Consider the following 17,167-nt stretch of genomic DNA (forward strand, 5'->3'; position numbering starts at 1 on the left):
GTCCAGGCACCTCCAGGACCCTGGAAACCTTCAGGTCATGTCCAGCCACCCCTTCCCCAAGCATGGGGACTGGCTGCAGTGTCCGGCTCTGGGGACGGGCAGGTGGGTATCCACCAGTGGAAGCCTTGGATGCTTGCCAAGGAGACACACAAATACTGACATTTAACTCCCTGCCTGCTCTGCAGACAGGGAAATGCAGCCCCAGCACGCCAAAGCTGTACAAGGCTGACATTTCCAAGAGCCCTGAACACCCTTTGCTCAGATTATTGTGCTGTCCCTGGCTGTGAACTCTGTGCCAAGCACTCACAGTGGGCATCCTGTGGGAAACCCAAACTTTGCATTAGTGTCCACAGTCCAGCCAGTGCCAGCAGCCAGGTCCCAACCCTGCCACCAGCCCGGGGATACTGGGAACAGCAGTGGGAAGAACAGGCATAGATATCTCCTCAAACAGAACTGCACCAGCACTGGCACAGCAATTTCTACGGGTGCATTTAACCTTTTGTGTCACAGCAGTGACAGGCATGGACCACACAACCACAGGCAGGAGGCAGGAGCTTTCCAGGAGCTTTCAAGCAGTTCCTGAGCATTTTTAGAGGAGATCCCCAGTCCTGGTGCAGACTGTGCCTGTCTGCACACACATAACCCCCGTGGGAGCAGCAGGACCCCAGGAGGGGACAGGGACACTCGAGAGTGGCAGCAGGCCCAAAACACGAAGCTCTCTGTGCCACTTTTCCTATTGCTTTTCTACAAGTTTAAACAAAGTTTCTCTGGGATTTCTTCTGGAACTTCACTGTATCTCCATTGCTATGGCACCATCTCAAGTCCTTTCATGTGCAGAAGGCCCCGAGGCAGTTGGTTTTGCTGAGCAGATTTCTCACCTTATCACTTACTCCCATGGTTCATTTTCCTCAGCTCCTCTTATGCATTTCAGCTCAAAACATAAGATTTAACTCAACCTGTCAGTGCCAGGATCAGACCCAGCAGGTTCACCCCAGCTGGGGACTCTCACTGAGGGATATTCCCCCAGGAAGGAGCTGGCCCAGCCCTGCACCAACTAGAACACCAGGGCTGAGATGTGCCTGGAGGCATTTTCTCTCTTCCAGCAGTGCTGGGCATGATGTGGTGGTTGAATTCTCCAATGCAGGGAGAATATGTCCCAGAGAGGATCAGGTTTTGGCCCTGTGAGCTGCTCAACCACACATATGAGCAGGAGCTTCATATTTTTGAATAATGAAACTGTACATTTGTGGTAGAAAACTCCAAGTAGTTCACAAACTTTTTTATTATTATTATTTTTAATTAACAGATCAAAGCATGTTAAAAATCAGAAGGGGAAAAAAATAGTGCCCTTTAACATCTACATAAAGGTGTCAGCAGTTTTGTTTGAGTGCAGTGTGGGTCTCCTAACACTCTGCAGGTGTAAGACTCTTCTCAAGCCACAGCTGCTCGTTTGAATAGGTGGGGGATATAGATTTGTAAGGTCTGGCATGTCTGATTGCTTAATAGGTAGAAGCTGGGGCTGGGAGGCAGCTTGAGAAGGGCAGTGGAGCCCAGCTGCTCGGGGGCAGAGGGAAAAGCCCCTAAGAATTCCCAAGAAATGGCTGAAAGCAGGCTGTGTGCCTGGTGCTCTTGCCTCTTGCTTGGGGATGTGGGAGAGCATGTCTGAAGAAGATGGTTCAGGTAAGACTAAACTTGTGTGTTGTGTAATTTCTACAGTTGTATTGAGCGTGAAGGTGAGATAGCAAAGAGAAAAAAATGATCTGGGAGTGCAGTTAGTCAGGGACCAAAAAATGAAGTGGCTCTGCTTTCTCAGTGTGGACTTTTTCTTTTCTAGTTATGTAGAGTCATCCTTTAGAGAAAACTCTAAAGACAATGGCTGATGTTCAAAAAAAGAAAAGATCTTTTTTGCAAAAGAAGTTCCTCAAGTATCTGATTCTCTCAGATAAGAGAAAACCTTTGAACTAGCTTAGTTCAGGCAGCTTGCTGGGTTTCAGTGCTGTTGTTTTTTGTTGTCACTGGGTTCTTTCTGGGGTTGGTCACTGGCTGCTGTGGTGGTGACACACCTGACTGCTGCTCCTTCACTGGAGCACTCCAGAGCAGTGAAACCTCTTCCCCTGCAGAGGTTTGTGGTGCTTGAAGGGAGGTGTATCTTGCTTGGGAACTAAGCAGAATTGTGCCTGGGCTGGGGTGACAGTGCCACAGCTCTGCTCAAGCAAAGGGACGCCCAGGTGCTGAGAAGTTGCAGAAACCTCAATATTTCACCACAACCTCCTCGTTCAGTTCTGATAAACAATAAAAAAATCCTATCAGGGCAGCTTTTCTGTGGCTGGGTACCCAGGGCACTGCTGCTGTGGGCTCTGCCTGGGTGTGTAACACGCTGCCTCCCTGACACCGCTCCGGAGCAGCCAGAGCCGTGTCCCATCCCCAGCCTGGTATTTGCTGGGGTGTTTTTGGCTGCCTTAGGGTTGCAGGCTGCTGGGAGGTGCTGAGGGGGGAAGCCTGGTGCTGGTCTTTGTGCTGCAGGCTCCGGGAGAGCCCTGCTGGGAGCTGCAGAACAGCGGGAAGCCTCTTCAGGCTATTCCCTGTGCAGAGCTGAACAAGGGCTGAGTGATGCTTTTGCTGTGTTTCTGTGCAATTTATGTACATAAATGTTCTATAAAGCAGTGGGATTGCTTCCCTTCTCTTGGTTACCGGTGCCAATAAAATGAGATTTCTCTGTGCTACCTTTGGAAGAAATTCCAGTGCTTATATGGCAGCAAAACTTTTCTGTCCCCTTGATTGTGGCTGTAAAGGTCCTGAGGGCTGTGAGGAAAAGGAAAAGTTTTATGGGAGGGGGAGAGGAAGCAGGAAAACACCCAACAAGAGCAGCAGTGGAAAAAGCACTGCAGTTATGGGTGGAGAGCAGGACCTTGGCAGGGACAAGCTGCCCTGGGAGGGGGGATGTTCCTGTGCCCCTGGCTGAGTAGCTCTGGCCGTGGGGATGTGGAGGCTGATGGGGTGCAGTGCCCTGACATCCCAATGTGGCTTTCTGGGTGAGCAATGGAAGGTGCTGTAAATCTGTGGCATTGTAAATCTGCGAGCAAGGAGCTGTTCTTTGGCTCCTGACTCTCATAAAGTGCACACAGCTGCCTTGGGGCCTCACTTGTGGAGTTTAAACACTGCCAGGCTCTCAAGAGGCACTGCAGTGAGCTGGTTTGGAGAGTCTCTCCTTTTTATGGCTTCCACAAGCATTGGAGCTGCATCTCCCTCTCCTTCTGGTCACTGTCTGAGGGGAGGCTCTGGTTTTCCTTTGGCTCCATCTCCCCACCAAGAACAGCCCCAACCTTGGGCGTGTCCACAGCCACGAGCTCAGTGCTGGGACTAACACCAAATAACCAGGATGCACCTGAGCAGATCAGAGGTGTGCAGGGCATCATTCCCTGTCCCCAAGCCACAGAAGCTGGGGGGGGCTGGGGGGGGTATCATCTGATGAAATTCATACTGCTAGCATTTGGGAAGGCACAAAACCTCTGCTCCAAGTGCCTGTGAGTGACTGGCTATAAGCCATCCCCACTCCTATCACTGGGACAGGAGTCCACAGTCCCTTTCCTCCACAACACTGCCCATCCTGCCTTCTGGTCATGGGCTGGCTAAAGGCACAACACTAATGCTGGGGTGCAACAATGCTCCTGATCCTAGTTACTTGTGTGAGCTTTTTCCAAGTGTTTCACTTGCTGTGCAGCTGGAACAGGCTGATGAGACTAAGCCAAGCCCCTGGGAGCTCCTTGGCTCAGGTGGGCACCAGGAAACCTGCAGATCAGCTGGTCTGGTGTATCCAGACAACCCATCTTTGCTGGGGAGTGATTTAAGAGGGACAAGGGGAATATGATGGTCCGTGGTTAGTATTTGGGTAGCCTGGGGTTTTTGGTGCTGGAGAGCTCAGTTTACCAGCCCAGCACTGCCTAAGGAGCCCAGCACTCGTGCTGGGGTGAGTTCCCAGTATGGGCTAATCACAGTGACTGGGGGGTGTGGTAACTGCTGCTGATGTATAAAACAGCACTTCAGCTGCTCCTCTAAAGCCTCCCCAGGGCTCCAGTGAGCCTCCTGCTTCTTATTTTGCTACACAATGGAAATATCCTTGCTTTTTAGTTGGCTGCAGTCAGTCGCTTGTGTTTATGGTCCATTTGGGAAGGTGAGTGCCTTCTCCCAGCTCTCCTCCTTAACTTCTCTTCAATCTCTCTGCTGATGGCACATTCAGCAGCTCTTCCCACTGCCCATCGGCAATTACTGATGAAATTATATATCTGTTACTACAACCTTTCGAAATAAATGGCTCTATTGTAACTGTTAAATCTTCATGGCTGTCCTTTAAAAATCAGAGTGAAGGAAAAGTGTTTTGTTTTGGCAAGACAATTTAAAAGGAGGTGGAAACGTAATTTATTATCTTAATTTTTCTACTTATTGTAGATGGTGGGTTGTTTGGGGTTTTTCTGCTAGTTTCTGCAAATAAAACACTATCTTATTCCCTGTAGATATACTGCTGTGCTTTTCTCCCTCTAAGGGACCACTTGCCTCTCTTGACACCAAAGGGGTCTTTTCTACCTTTAAAGTCTCTGCAGCAGCCCCTGTGATCCTCAGCTCTTGAAGCAAATATCAGAGCAAAACAGGCAGGACATGGCAAAGTTTGAGAATACTTTTATATGTTCTGAAGTATCTGTCCTTAGGCATGTCTCTGGAGCAGGAGATGTGATGCTGTGATGAATTTCAAATCAGCCCTCCCCAGGTCTCCTATTTTTCAAATAGGTTTTATTTTTTGAAGCCTAAGGAAATAGTCTAATTATTTTTTTTTCCATGGGAAAAGCTTGTCAGAGGGATACAATAGCTTTTGCACATTTAGCATCTGTGTGCAGAGCAAAGGATGTGAGAGGTATATGTTAGGAGACTTTATTTAGTCAAAAACTGGTGCCTAAGATGTTCCTGATCCTGTAAGAAACATATAAAGTTCAGTGAAACACCATGGCCACCAGCAAATACCGATTTGCACTAATTGTATTCTGATTTCTACTTCTTGGGTGTTTCCCCCTCCCCTTTCCCTCAGTTAAGCACAGCATCTGAGAGCACAGGGCTGGTGTTCTGGGTGAAGCACCAGCCCTGTGCTCCTTTTGGAGTCACCCAGGTCTCATGGGAAGGGGGCCCTGGGCTGGCTGTATATGTCAGGCTTCCTTTGGCAAATCTTCTTGGTTGCTTTTTTTATTATTATTATTTATTCCTTCTACTTTTCTCCCACCTCTGTTGCCCATCTCTACCTGTCCCTTAACTGTAGCTGCCCCTGATGCAGGAGCAACCAGAGGGCTCCTGGCTGGTGACCTCTGATGCCACGCAGGGTCATGGCAGAACGGGCTCATCCCAAATGTCCTGCCTTGCCCCAGCAGATCCCCCCAGGGGCATGTCCCTGCCCCAGTCCCACCAGCCCTGTGCCCACTGCCCTCTGAGCATCGTTCCAGGAGGGACAGGACAGAGCCCTGTCACTGCTATTGTCTGGTGACTACAAAGTGCCACTAATAGAAGGAGCTACAAACAGGTGAGCTCCTGTGCTGAGCCAGCATACTTGCACAAATTAAATTACATGTAGGACTAAGCCTAATTGTACCAGACAGCAATTAGTATGGCTTCATCATCTGGAGACAGCTCGTCCTGGGCAGGGAAAGTTGCTCCTGTCCCCTGGGAGAAGACTTGTGTTCACTGAGAGCTCCTGAGGGGTGGCTCTGGTGGGATGAGGGGCTGCATCTGGGACAATGTGCTTTGCTGTGGGGCAGGAGGTGGGTATTGAGGTGCTCTGCAGCAGCACACCCCTCACAGAGCCCCCACAGCCCCGTCCATGCACACACTGACTGCTCCCACACACAGGCACAGCTGAGCAGAGCGTGAGCATCCCCTGGTGTGGGTCAGGAGCAGGGGATTTCTTGGAAGCCACTGGATCTGGGATCCTGGACCTTTGCTGTAGCAGCCTCCTTCCTTCCTGCAGACACACGACCACAATAACTGAACATTTCATGCTCTGTCCTGTGTCTTCCTCAGGGAGCCTCTGAGAGACACACAGTTCTGCTGCCAGATTGGGGTGTCCTGGGGGCTGCTGGATGTACCCAATCTCACATGGCATCTCCGGGCCAAGGTGCCACCTGCTCACCCACCTCCACGTAGCTGCCCCTTCTCAGGACAAAGCAGGGACAATAATGAGCAGAGCAGGACAGTTTTGAGCCTCCTGCCCACTGGATTCTCTTCTGACTGCTCAGATGAGATGAGTTCAGGTCTGAATCACTCAGCAGAGAGGCTTTAGAACCCCCAAATTCAATTGACTGAGGATTTGCAGGCACTAGACCTTAGTCTCCTCGTTCAAGCTTTAATAACATTGGGAATTAGTGATAAAGTATTGGATGATTTAAAAATAATAAAACGTTTCTCTGGTGAAGCTTTAAAAAAAAAGGCTTTTGATTGTGCTTTGATTAATCACAGAGAGAGGCTGTGTATAAACCATCCCTTTGGACACCTCACTGCTATCAGCAACATAATGAAAGTTTGGTTTATGTAACAGCTTGTAATGTATATGATGCACTTTAGTCTGCACTGTGGACACAGAGATGAGCTGTGCTGTGATTGCCAGGAGCTGTGGTAATCTGTTATTCTGAGGGGGTAAATAAGAGCTTTTCTGTAAAACAGGGTGACTTTTCAGTAAGACCTTTAATAGAGCAGTGAGATTTTGTGCCATATATACCTGGGCATCATTGCAAACAGGGAGATTTACTGGTACCTTCAAGCCAGAAGGTTCATGAGCAATTTATTTCTAAAGCACTGTGCTAACACATATGTTTCTTCTTTGGAAAACCATTCAGGGTTTTGGTTTGTTGTTTTTTTTTTTTTTACTCTTGTCCAGGTCTGATGCTGTTCTGCCTGCTGCAGCTTCAGCTTCTAATGCAACATGACATCACTGGCTGCTTAGGATCCACAGAGTAGAGAGGAGTCATTAAAGTTGAATCCTGAGAAATAATTAAGTTCCCAGTGTTACTCCACAAATTATGCTACTGTTTGTTTCACATGACTCTGACATACAGAAGCATAATCCTCCCAGTCCAAATGGGGCTTTCATTCCTTGCATTCATCAATCCAGAGGAGGGCAAAGTAAGAGAAGGATGTTCCTCCTGGGACCAGGCCTTGACTTTCCAGTAGTGAAGCCTTCCCCTTCCAGCTTCCTCCTCCAACAGAAGCTCCTTACTTTCCACCTTGATGTAAACTGTCGTGGATGAGAACAGTTGCAAAGGCAAAATGAGTTTTGCCACCAAGAGCAGGTTTCCTAGTAAGGATCTGCCCTATTTAACTGATGTTCTTCCTTCAGGATTCAAGCAGGGAGGACTCATCAGGCAGAGGAAACTTTCCTTTGGTCGTTGCTTTGCTGAGAAGGTCCAGAGGAAGCTGTGGAGCACAAAGCCTTGCAGGTAATGGTTCATCTGGATTGAATGCACTGAAATAGCTGTGCTTGAGAGGTGCAGGGTTTTCCTGTTGGGGCATTAGCAGGGAGGCTGAGCAGCACTGACAGCTGTCCTTAGGTTGTGCTTAGCTCTGCTAAGGGCCACTTTAGTTCTGTAGGTGATGTATTTCAAATAGATGAATTGTTTATAGCAAGAGAAAGCCCTGAATTTGCAATGCTGGCTCCAAAATGTCCCTGGGTTTTGCTGATGTTTTTAAAACAGGTTCTGTGGTTGCCAGCTGGGCTTTGTAACCAGCTGGGCTGGGGAAAACTCCTGGACATGTAATTTGTTAAGTGTTCAGCTCTGAATCCAAAGCTGTGGCTCAAACATGTCTTAAAGGTTGTTTGCTTACTGAAGAAAAAGTTGAATTTGAAAATTTGGGCTCATAAATCCCATTATGTAGGGGAAGCAGCTTGGGCTGATCTCTGTGAGTGCAGCAATGGTTTCAGGCTAATGGCTGATTTTCCTCACCTTTTGAACTTGTTCATAAAGATCTTAAGGCAAGAAGATCAAGGTCAGATGAGGAGCACAAGAAATAAAATGTAAAACAAGATTAGGAAGACCATGAGGAGACTGTTCCTCCTGTACCCACCATGCCCCCAGCTGGTCCTGAGAGCCTCTTAGTCTGGTGGTGGGGGCCCTTCCAGGCAATGGGGTTAAATACTTCACTATTTTTACAGTTTTCCATACGTTTCTCACATTTTCTATTTTAATCTCCTTTCTGCTTGTCCCATCTTCATGAGTGATTTCTTTCCTGCCCCTTTTCTGATGATGTTTTCCCAAAAAGCTGGGTAGGGTCAATCTGAAGTCCTTTCCCATAAAACATCTGAATGCTTTCTGTTGCTGGGTTGTGGAACACCAAGTTCCAAGTGGAACACTTCTCTAGAAGAGAGATTCGTAGAACTGGACAGTGAAGGACACCAGGATTTATCCAGAGTTCAAACCCAGGGCTCTTAGCACCTTAAACAGCCATTGCCCTCCAAGAGTAGCAGTCAGGGATGAGAGGGGAAAACTGAACTCAGTGGGGAGCAGGGTATAGTCAAAACCCATTTATCAGGGATTTCACAGAACTGGAAGGATGTATATAAGAAGGGTTGGGCAGAGGAAGAATTTAGGGGTAAAGCAGGAAGAGCAGAGCAAGGACCAAAGTTCAGGGGTGTGCTGTTTGCAGGTGAGGGCTGTTATCCCATCACCCCTGGCTCTGGGATGGAAAGCATTGCAGTAGGAGCTTTACTGACCTTGCCAGCAAAATCCCCCAGTTGTCTGAGCCAGGTGTCTGGAAAGGTTGTCAATCAACATGTCAATGCTGAAAGAAGATATATGGCTACATTTAATTGAAGAGATGCTCTGCCATTACTACAGTGAGTATCTGTCTCTGCAGGGTACAGTGTACGTGTGCATATAACAGATTGCTGGCTTTTGATGTAGGCCACAGAATTTGCTGCCTTCCTGGTTGACAGAAAGCACAAACAGGTATTAAAGCCTTATAAAAGCAGGTCAGAGGGCTTGTGGTTTTCCCTGGCCAAAGGACAGTCTGTTGCGTCTAAGTAGTGTTAAAATTACTACTGTTTTCCACTGGAAAATTCCATCAAGTGCTACTTTATAGTTTTTAAAGTTGGTTGGTTTTGCTGGACTTTTTTTTTAATAAAGTGACTATGTTCTACTTCTCATGAATTAACCTCTGAACTTCTTGTCATTGCTTAAACAAGAAATCAACATCTTTTCATGTCCTGTTATTAAAAAGCAATGGGAACAAGGATGGGAATGCTGCTAGTGAAGAGAAAATTACACTTTAGTTTGCTTTAACATGGCAGTCTGGCCCGTCTTTCTGCCTGGCTTGTTATTACAAGATCTTGATGGAGGCTCTGCTATATTGGGGCCACTGCAGAAAAGCTAAGCCTGGAGAACACGAGCTCCTTTTGTATTGTTTTATAATTCATAGATATTAAAGCCTCAGACACTGCTCTGTGAGAAGCACGTGATGCAGCAGGGAGGCAGAAGTGGCCAGAGTTGTGCTAGATGGTGTGTGCATGTGTCTGCTCACTGGCAATGTGGCCTTGAGCTGAGCTTTTGGGTGTTGTAGCCATCACTGATGTCACTGCAGTGCCAGGGCAGTCCAGCAGCAGCCTGGGATGACCTCGTGTTAGGTGCCTTCCTCTTGGAACAAAGCTTACCCAGGAGAAGATGGAAAATGAGGCGTGTCTGCAAGCAAGGGAGAGGAAGGAAAGTACAAAATACTATCACCCAACTTCTTGGAGTGCAGTTGTAATGGAAAAAAATATACTGGGATGGAGGGGTGGTGTTCTGATCTTATAGGGTGTATATAAGAGCCAAAGGGGGGATGGCATGGCTGCCTTGGGTTTTCTTAGAAGGAAAAATTCCCAGGCAGAAGGAGCAGCATAGAAGGAAGTGTGAGGTTGTTGTTTAAGAGCCCAGCAAAGGAAGGGAGAGGTGGATTTCACGGCCAGGTGGAGGAAGGAGCTGATTTCTTGGTGCTAAATGACCAATAAAAGACAAAGCTGGGCTGCCTGTGAAAATCTTTGAAATAAAAAGAGCACTTTATGTTTGATCTGATAAAATTCCACAGAGAGAACTGCCCAAGAGGAGTGCTGAGAGATGGTCAGCATGTTAGGTTTGGAAAAACATCTCTGAAACAGAATTTGCTGCAGATACCTGCAGGAATGTGGTTGGCAGGGGGATAAAAGGTGTTTCCAGCAGAGAAGAGGGCTGGGGAGAACTGCAGCTGTGGGGGAAGCCAGGAGGGCTGTGTTTTTCAGGTGTTACCTGAGAGAAATCTGCAAGGTTTAGACCTGAGAGTGAGTTAGAGAGGACTAAGCTTTGTTGTTAGTGAACTCCAGTGGGATGACAGTCCTGTCTCAGCCTGTGGAGCTGGCAGATGGACATCCACGAGATGCTAGAGGTCCTTTGTGCCAGTGTGTGATTAAACAGAGAAGAAGAGCCCTGTGGCCAAGAGCACTGTGAGCATCTCTGCAGCATCTCTCTGCTCCAGAGCCCTGGCCTGCAGGAAAATACTGATTCCCCTGCTCCTTCCAAGTTTGGTTTCCATCCTTTATTTTTAAGCTATGAAAAAATGTCCATAGGTTGATATTTTTTTTTTCCAATCAGAGAACAAGGAAGCAAAAAAGTGGTATCCTCCCAGGCCATCTGCAAACGCCCTGATCCACTTTGGGTTTAATCCTGGAAAAGAAAAATTTCTAAACTTCCCATGAGTAATACTTAACATATGTGTAACTAGGTGTCTACTACTGATCTTGGAAAAATAATTGCCTTTTTTCATTATTATTGGTCACTCATCAGTCCTAAGAGTAGGCAAACAAATAAATAGTTTCTGGATGATCTTAATTACAAGTGAGCAAATTATATTCCAGCAACCAATTTTGTGGAGGGTTTGTGTTTTGTTTTTTTTTTTTTCCCCGTGGCTACCAAAGCTTCTAGAAAACAGGAGGATAATATCACAAATGTTCTCAATCTCAGACTTTGCAGCATAAACTGATTCACCACTTGGGCTCAGTGAGAAGTCCGTGGAGCACGGATCCCCCTGGGAATGTCGTGTGTGCTGTCGGAGCGGCTGCTCCTGGCCAGGGGCCACGGCAGCCCGAGCCCCCCTCCTCTGCAGCACTGCAATTTCTGTCTCCCTGCATGATAGGGAAGAAAAATTTCATTTCTAAACTCGCCAAAACACGAGCATCTGCAGCGATACAACAGGGCAGGAGAAGTTGTGGAGTGTCTACTGATAAGAACTGCTGCATGTTTAATGCAAGGGGTAGTCTCAGCAGAGCTGTGTAATTGGGAAATTAAATCTTCTGGATGTTGTCACACATGCTAATTGTGCTAAAGACACCGAGAAAAAAAAAAATCTTCATCTTGCACTTAGCATGTATAGTTAGAAGATAATGACATTTTAAATTCATGCTCACCATCCTGGTGCACAAAGGTGAAAATCATTTCAGGTCGTGCATTTGGCTGGAATGTATGCGGAACGAAAATAAATTGTGTATTTGTTTACAGGGTTTTTTTCCCCAAACGCTGACAATTACAGGCAGATCAGGGATATGTGAACTTGCAAATCAGCTTCACCAGCATTTCTTGTTTAGCATAGAAGTTTTGTGCTAAAACAGACCATAGGTATCACCATAAATAGCTATCTGCTCCTTCCGATTTGCTTGCTCTTACTTGGAGCTGCTCACAGTTATCTCTGTTCTGTTGTTGTGCAAAGCAAGTATTTTTGGCTAAAACGTGTTGAAATGCTGTTTTAACTGAGTCATTCATTTGCAATAAATGAAGCATAAAGAATGCATTTTGGAAGCTACACTTAATAGAATTAAAATCATCACTCTGCTCCTTCCTTACATAAATTCTATTCAGCAACTTGCCTGGGTAATGAATGGCAAGAAAACTCCATCTACCCTTGCTTGATTCTCGTGACATGAGCACAGAGTTAAACCTGTGCCACTGAAGTGGGTTTTTTATTGACTGAAAAGGGAAGAGAGAAAAAATATTCATAGTTCAGTTTGTTCTAACCAGGTTCTTCTTATTGCCCAGCTCTGCTCTCTGTAGCTGTAAGGAGCTGATGGCATCCATACAATCTGCCTTGTTATTTTGGGCACAGCTTCCACCTTCCCAGGCAGAGCTGCTCTTTTATTACATTCATTTGGTTAGAGTGAAGTCAGTGTGATTACTCATATGCTTAAATTTGAATATATATCCTATATATATATATACACACATAAACATAGAGTTTAGAGTTTCTCTGATATTTCTTTGGGTCTTAATGATCAAGTAGTGTTTTGTTGGAGGAGGAAGTCTCATGCTATAAAATTAAACTATGAAAGAATCTCTCCCAGCTGTTTGTACATGGCATGGTTGTAGATTCTTTTGGTTTTGTCATTTGTGACTGGTTTTGACTAATGGATAGAAATCTATCTTGTCTCTTGTAAGTGCTTATAAATACGTTGGAAATTACTTTGAACGTTGTAAGGGTATGAACAAAGCATCTACTCATCCAGTGTAAATAACCATTCACATTGCAGGTCCTTGTGGGGCAAGACTGGCTCTGAGGTGCCAGCACAGCACAGGTGCTAATAACTGATATCTGGGCAGATGGTGAAACAGGGCAGGTATTTACAACTGCAGAGGTCAGAGGATGGGAAATCCAGTGGGATTTGGCCACTTAAAACTGAGGTTTCTGTGGGATGAGTTGTTTGTTTTCTTTGAAAATCTCAGCCTGGTTTGCAACACTGTTCAGTTCCTACTGTGCACGTGGCTCTGCTCCAGTCCCAGTCAGAGGAAGGATCACAGCCCTGGAAGTGAGCCCACACCAAAGCAGTTGGGATGTGAGCAGGGATGCTCAGCTGAGGTGCTTCACTGAGCAGAACCAGGGAGGCTGCCCATCCAACCAGGGATGTTACCAGGAGAGAGGGTACTGGCCATGGCTTGGGGCCATCTCTCCATCTGTTCCACCAAAAGCCAGTCTACCCCCTCAGGGTGAAAGCCCTTCCTGCTCTGCTGGAGGCAGGAGGCTGTGTAAGGGACAGCTGATGGGAAGCCCCTCAGTGGGAGGGTGGGGTTGGCAGCTTGGGTCGAGTCTGCTGCAGTGAAATGTTTTACAAATACCCCAAACTCTGCAATTACAGCCTGTACCTGTGTGTAATACATGCATGTGAGAAACAGCTGTGGGGAAAGTATTCTCTTGCAATATGCAAATTTAGTATATTCCACATTTGGTGAAAATGGGTATTTAATGCCACAGGAAGGAATCTGAAAGGATAAAAGCACATTTGACATGGAGTAGCATCTTCCATTTGCCCTGCTGTCAATCTGCTTAAAACACCTGCTCTGACAGAAACTGTGGAGATTTTTGTCCCCGATGTGCTGCTGTGAGAGGATGACCTATGAGGGGAACATAAAATGGTACCATGTGCCCTAAAATCTTGACCCCTTGAAGTTAAGAGCAAAACTCTTTCAGCTGGAGTGGGCTCAAATCTTTATCTTTGCTCCAACAGCTCACAAGCTGCCCACGATGAACCTTTATCCTTCATTGACCACTTCTGAAAAATGGGATTAAAGGTCAGTGTGGAGCGTGCAGCATCTTCCAGAAATGCAAGGAAGGCAGCTGAGGTAACCTTGTTGCTACAGGATGATGTGGCCAGCATGGGAGAGGGGGCACTGTGGATGTGGGGTAGGACCAAGCCCTGGAGCTCCAGGCTGCCCAGCACAGGGACAAGGCTGGCATGCAAACTGTGCCATGCAGAGGGGAAACTGTGTGTGCTGAGCAGTTCTCAGAGAGCCCAGAATCCCTAGAAAGCATTTCCAGGTGCTGCTGAAGCATTTGCCATTAATAACCCCAAGCCCATGGCATGTCAGTGAACTTGGGCTGGCAGTTTTCACCCTGTCACCACAGAAGCTGCTCACCCTGAGGGCTGCAGAGTTGTCCCAAACTCTGTGATTTTGAGACACTGCTGCACACTCCTTCCAGCCCTCTGTGCCTGTGTCCCCTCTGCCTTCCTCAGAGAGTGGCTCTGATCTGCCCCCAGTCATGTCAACTGTCAGGAGAAATGATCCCTAATAAGAAGAGGTTCTGGAACTGCTTAGCAGGAAATTACTACGTGTGGTGTTGCTAAGCAATGTCAGGCTGGCCTGACTGCCCAGAATAACGCTTCTCTGTTGGAAAACCCGGAAAAGGTTGTGGGGTGGTGGGTGGCTGCTGCTTTCTGCTCAGAGCAGTGGAGTCTGGAATGCAGCAAATAACAGTCCCTGTCTCATAGGGGCTGGTGTGACACTTATTGAAAGTGAGAAGGAGCTCTCCCTCGAGGGCAGCGGCAGCTGCGGGATGGACGGGACAGGGCAGGAGCAGCAGGAGAGGCACAGAGGTGGAGTTGAGTCCTGCAGAGTGGAGAGGGGTGTACAGAGAGGGGGAACCACTCCCCAGAGAGAGGGGCTTACATCTGGGCACAGCAAGAGTGTGCCCTTTGGAAACCCCCTCTCTGCACCTGTGGAACCAGAGGCTGGGCTGTGCTGGTCTGTTTAAGAAGCTGAACTTCACTTTTGTATGGAGCAAAGCTCTCAGCATAACAGCTCTTGAGCTACAACAAGTACCTCTAGTTGGTGAGGCTCTGAGCCCTGTAATCCAGTGGTTTTCCCTCTAATTTCTCTGGTGTTGGAGCAGTAAATTCAGTCCAGCTCACAGGGACACAGGGTAGTGCAAAATTGCTTGCGGGAAGTGAGGTCTCTCTGTTAATTCCCTTTAACCAACTTCTTTTGGACAAAGATTTCTTCTTTCTTCCTCCACTGCTTTGCTCTAGTCCTGTCTGATATTAAATATCTCCAGAAGTAGCTATGGTTCATTGCCAAATTCATCTATTTGTGCAGAAGATGTCATATCAATGTCTATTACAATTTTGCCCCAGTATCACCTAGAAGCAACTTTTCATCTCTGCCAATTCATTATTTCCACTACTTATTTATCATAAAACAGAAACTGCAAATGTATTTTAAAAACCAAAACGAAAACAGAAAAAAAAAACAAACGAACAAAAAACCAAAACAAACCCACACTTCTTTAAAGATCGTTTGCAAAGCTGTTGAGTGTATTAACGTGCCAATAGGAACTGGAGAAGGCAGATGCTGAGTAGGAAGTACATGTTCCTCCTGAACTGGCAGGAGCTGGAGCTGTCAGGGTCTCCCCTACCATCTGGCCTGTCGGAGCATGTGGCAGATTCACAGCTCTCCGGGGAGGACGCGCTGCAGAGGCCATAGGATCCCATTATGCTGTTTATGGGGACAAGCCAGACATTTGTCTCGCTGAGACGGGATGTCAGTCGAGGATGCTGACACGTGAACCACACGTTCATTTCCACAGCTCCTCAAAAAACTCGGAGGTGCGGCTGGTACGCAAAGAAATGTTGATGCTTAAAAAGAACCGTGTCGGAACCTCGATGCATTTCAGCCAGACGCAGATACCAGAGCGGGAGGGCACCGAGCCCTCCCCACGGGGAGCAGGGCCGGGGTCGGTGCCGGTTCTCGGTGCGGGCGCTCAGCACAGCGCTGTGCCGAACCCCCCCGCACCGCCGGAGCCCTGACACCGCCTCCCTCATTAGCATCCCTTCCTCCTCCTCCTCCTCCGCTGCCCGGCCGCAGAGGGGTGCATGGCAGCAGCGACGGAGCCGCGGCCGCCCCCGGCAGCAGCAGCCGCCGAGCCGCGCTCCGCTCCGCGCCAGCGCCCGCAGCAACTTTGCCGCTCCGCGGGGTGCGGGAGCGGGGCGATGTGACCGCGCACCCGGCAGCGGAGCACCCCCGGCAGCGCGGAGCGGAGCAGCGAGGAGCGGAGTCCCCCCTGCTTCCCTCCCCGGCGGGGCGGAGCGGAGCCCCCGCCGCCCCCCCGCCTCCATCCTCGGCGGAGCAGCGCGGATCGGAGCGGAGCCACTCCGCCTCCCTCCTTCTCTCTCTCCCTCCCTCCCTCCCTCCCCGGCGGCGGCCGCAGCCCGGGGCGGGAGCGCGGATGCGGCGCGGAGCCCGGCGGAGCCCAGCGCGGGGCCGGGGCCGGGCGGCGCGGAGCGCGGGGGGATGCTGAGCCCCGCCGCCCGGCACCGCGCCCGCCGCCGGGAGATGCTCCTCGTGCTCGCCCTGTGGCTGGCGTGGCAAGAAGCGCCCGCGGCGCCGACCCCCGCGGCGGAGGACATCACCCGGGGAGTTGTGAGTAACCCGCGGAACCCCCCGCTCCTCTCCGCTGCCCCTTCCCCCGGTACTCCCTCACCTCCGGGCATCGCCGGTCCCCGCGGCGCTGGGCCAGCGTCGGCGGCTGGAAGCGCTCCCCGGCGCGCCCCGGTGCCCCCCTTTGCCGCCGGTGCCCTCCACCCTGCTCCCGCTGATCGGGCCCCTTTACACCGGTGCCCCCTCCAGCCTTATCCACGTTGTGCCTCTCGTTGCACCTGGTGCCCTGCCGTGCTCACGGAAGGGTTCGTTTATCCCCCCCGCACTCAGTGGCCCCCACCCCGTGGTCTGCACCGAGCCCTTTGGAAGCCGGAGTCCCCCTCCGTTAAATTCACTGTGTCCCCTTGCACGCCCCGCACCCCCAGCACGGTGACCCAACTTTCCCCCAGCCCAGCATCGCGGGGTGACGGCCCCACCAGCTTTCGCACATGGATGGTGATTTCCCAGGCGCTGGGAAAGGGCCGGCCTGTCTCGAGGGCTCCCTGCCTGCCATGGAGCCGCACAAACTCCAGCGGCGAGCCGGGTGAAATGGCACGTTTGGAGTCAGAGCGATCCCTGGGGACTGGGACGCGCTCGGGGATGCGTTAGGGGCTGCTCTGTGCCGGCAGCAGGTGGAGGGTTGGCTTCATTGCGGTGGTCTGCACATTGCGGGCATCCTTGTGGTCCTGCTGCTCCGCTCACAGGTGCCTGCTCGGTTTGCAGGGAGGTGACAGGTTTTAGCAGCTGTTGAGAGCTCAGGTCATGTCCCAGCCAGGTCACGGTGCCAGCAGGTCTGTACAGCTTCACGCCATCTCCTCTGAAAGGGGAGAGATGGAGGCTTTTCTGCTGGAGGAGGAAAAGTTTCTTATATCTCATACCAGCCGTAGCTCAGAGAAGCCCCGCGACTACGTCAAAGCTGGGTGTCAGAAAGCCATCTGTGGCTGGGTGTGGGCGGG

At 49.4% G+C, this 17,167-nt stretch overlaps 1 protein-coding gene across 1 annotated transcript in view; it reads left to right on the plus strand.

Annotated features, from left to right (window-relative positions):
• The first annotated feature begins 15,706 nt into the window (after nucleotides 1-15,706).
• The window catches only part of MMP17 (matrix metallopeptidase 17), a 58,134-nt gene continuing 56,673 nt past the window's right edge, over nucleotides 15,707-17,167 (plus strand). The window contains exon 1 of the mRNA XM_027733160.2: nucleotides 15,707-16,214. Within this exon, the coding sequence (XP_027588961.1) occupies nucleotides 16,086-16,214 (129 nt within the window). The 5' untranslated portion in view covers nucleotides 15,707-16,085. The remainder of the gene's footprint in view (nucleotides 16,215-17,167) is intronic.

This window comes from Pipra filicauda, unplaced genomic scaffold (assembly GCF_003945595.2).
Source record: "Pipra filicauda isolate LSUMZ 115617 unplaced genomic scaffold, ASM394559v2 scaffold14_size4853619_pilon, whole genome shotgun sequence".
NCBI classification, from domain to species: Eukaryota; Metazoa; Chordata; class Aves; order Passeriformes; family Pipridae; genus Pipra; species Pipra filicauda.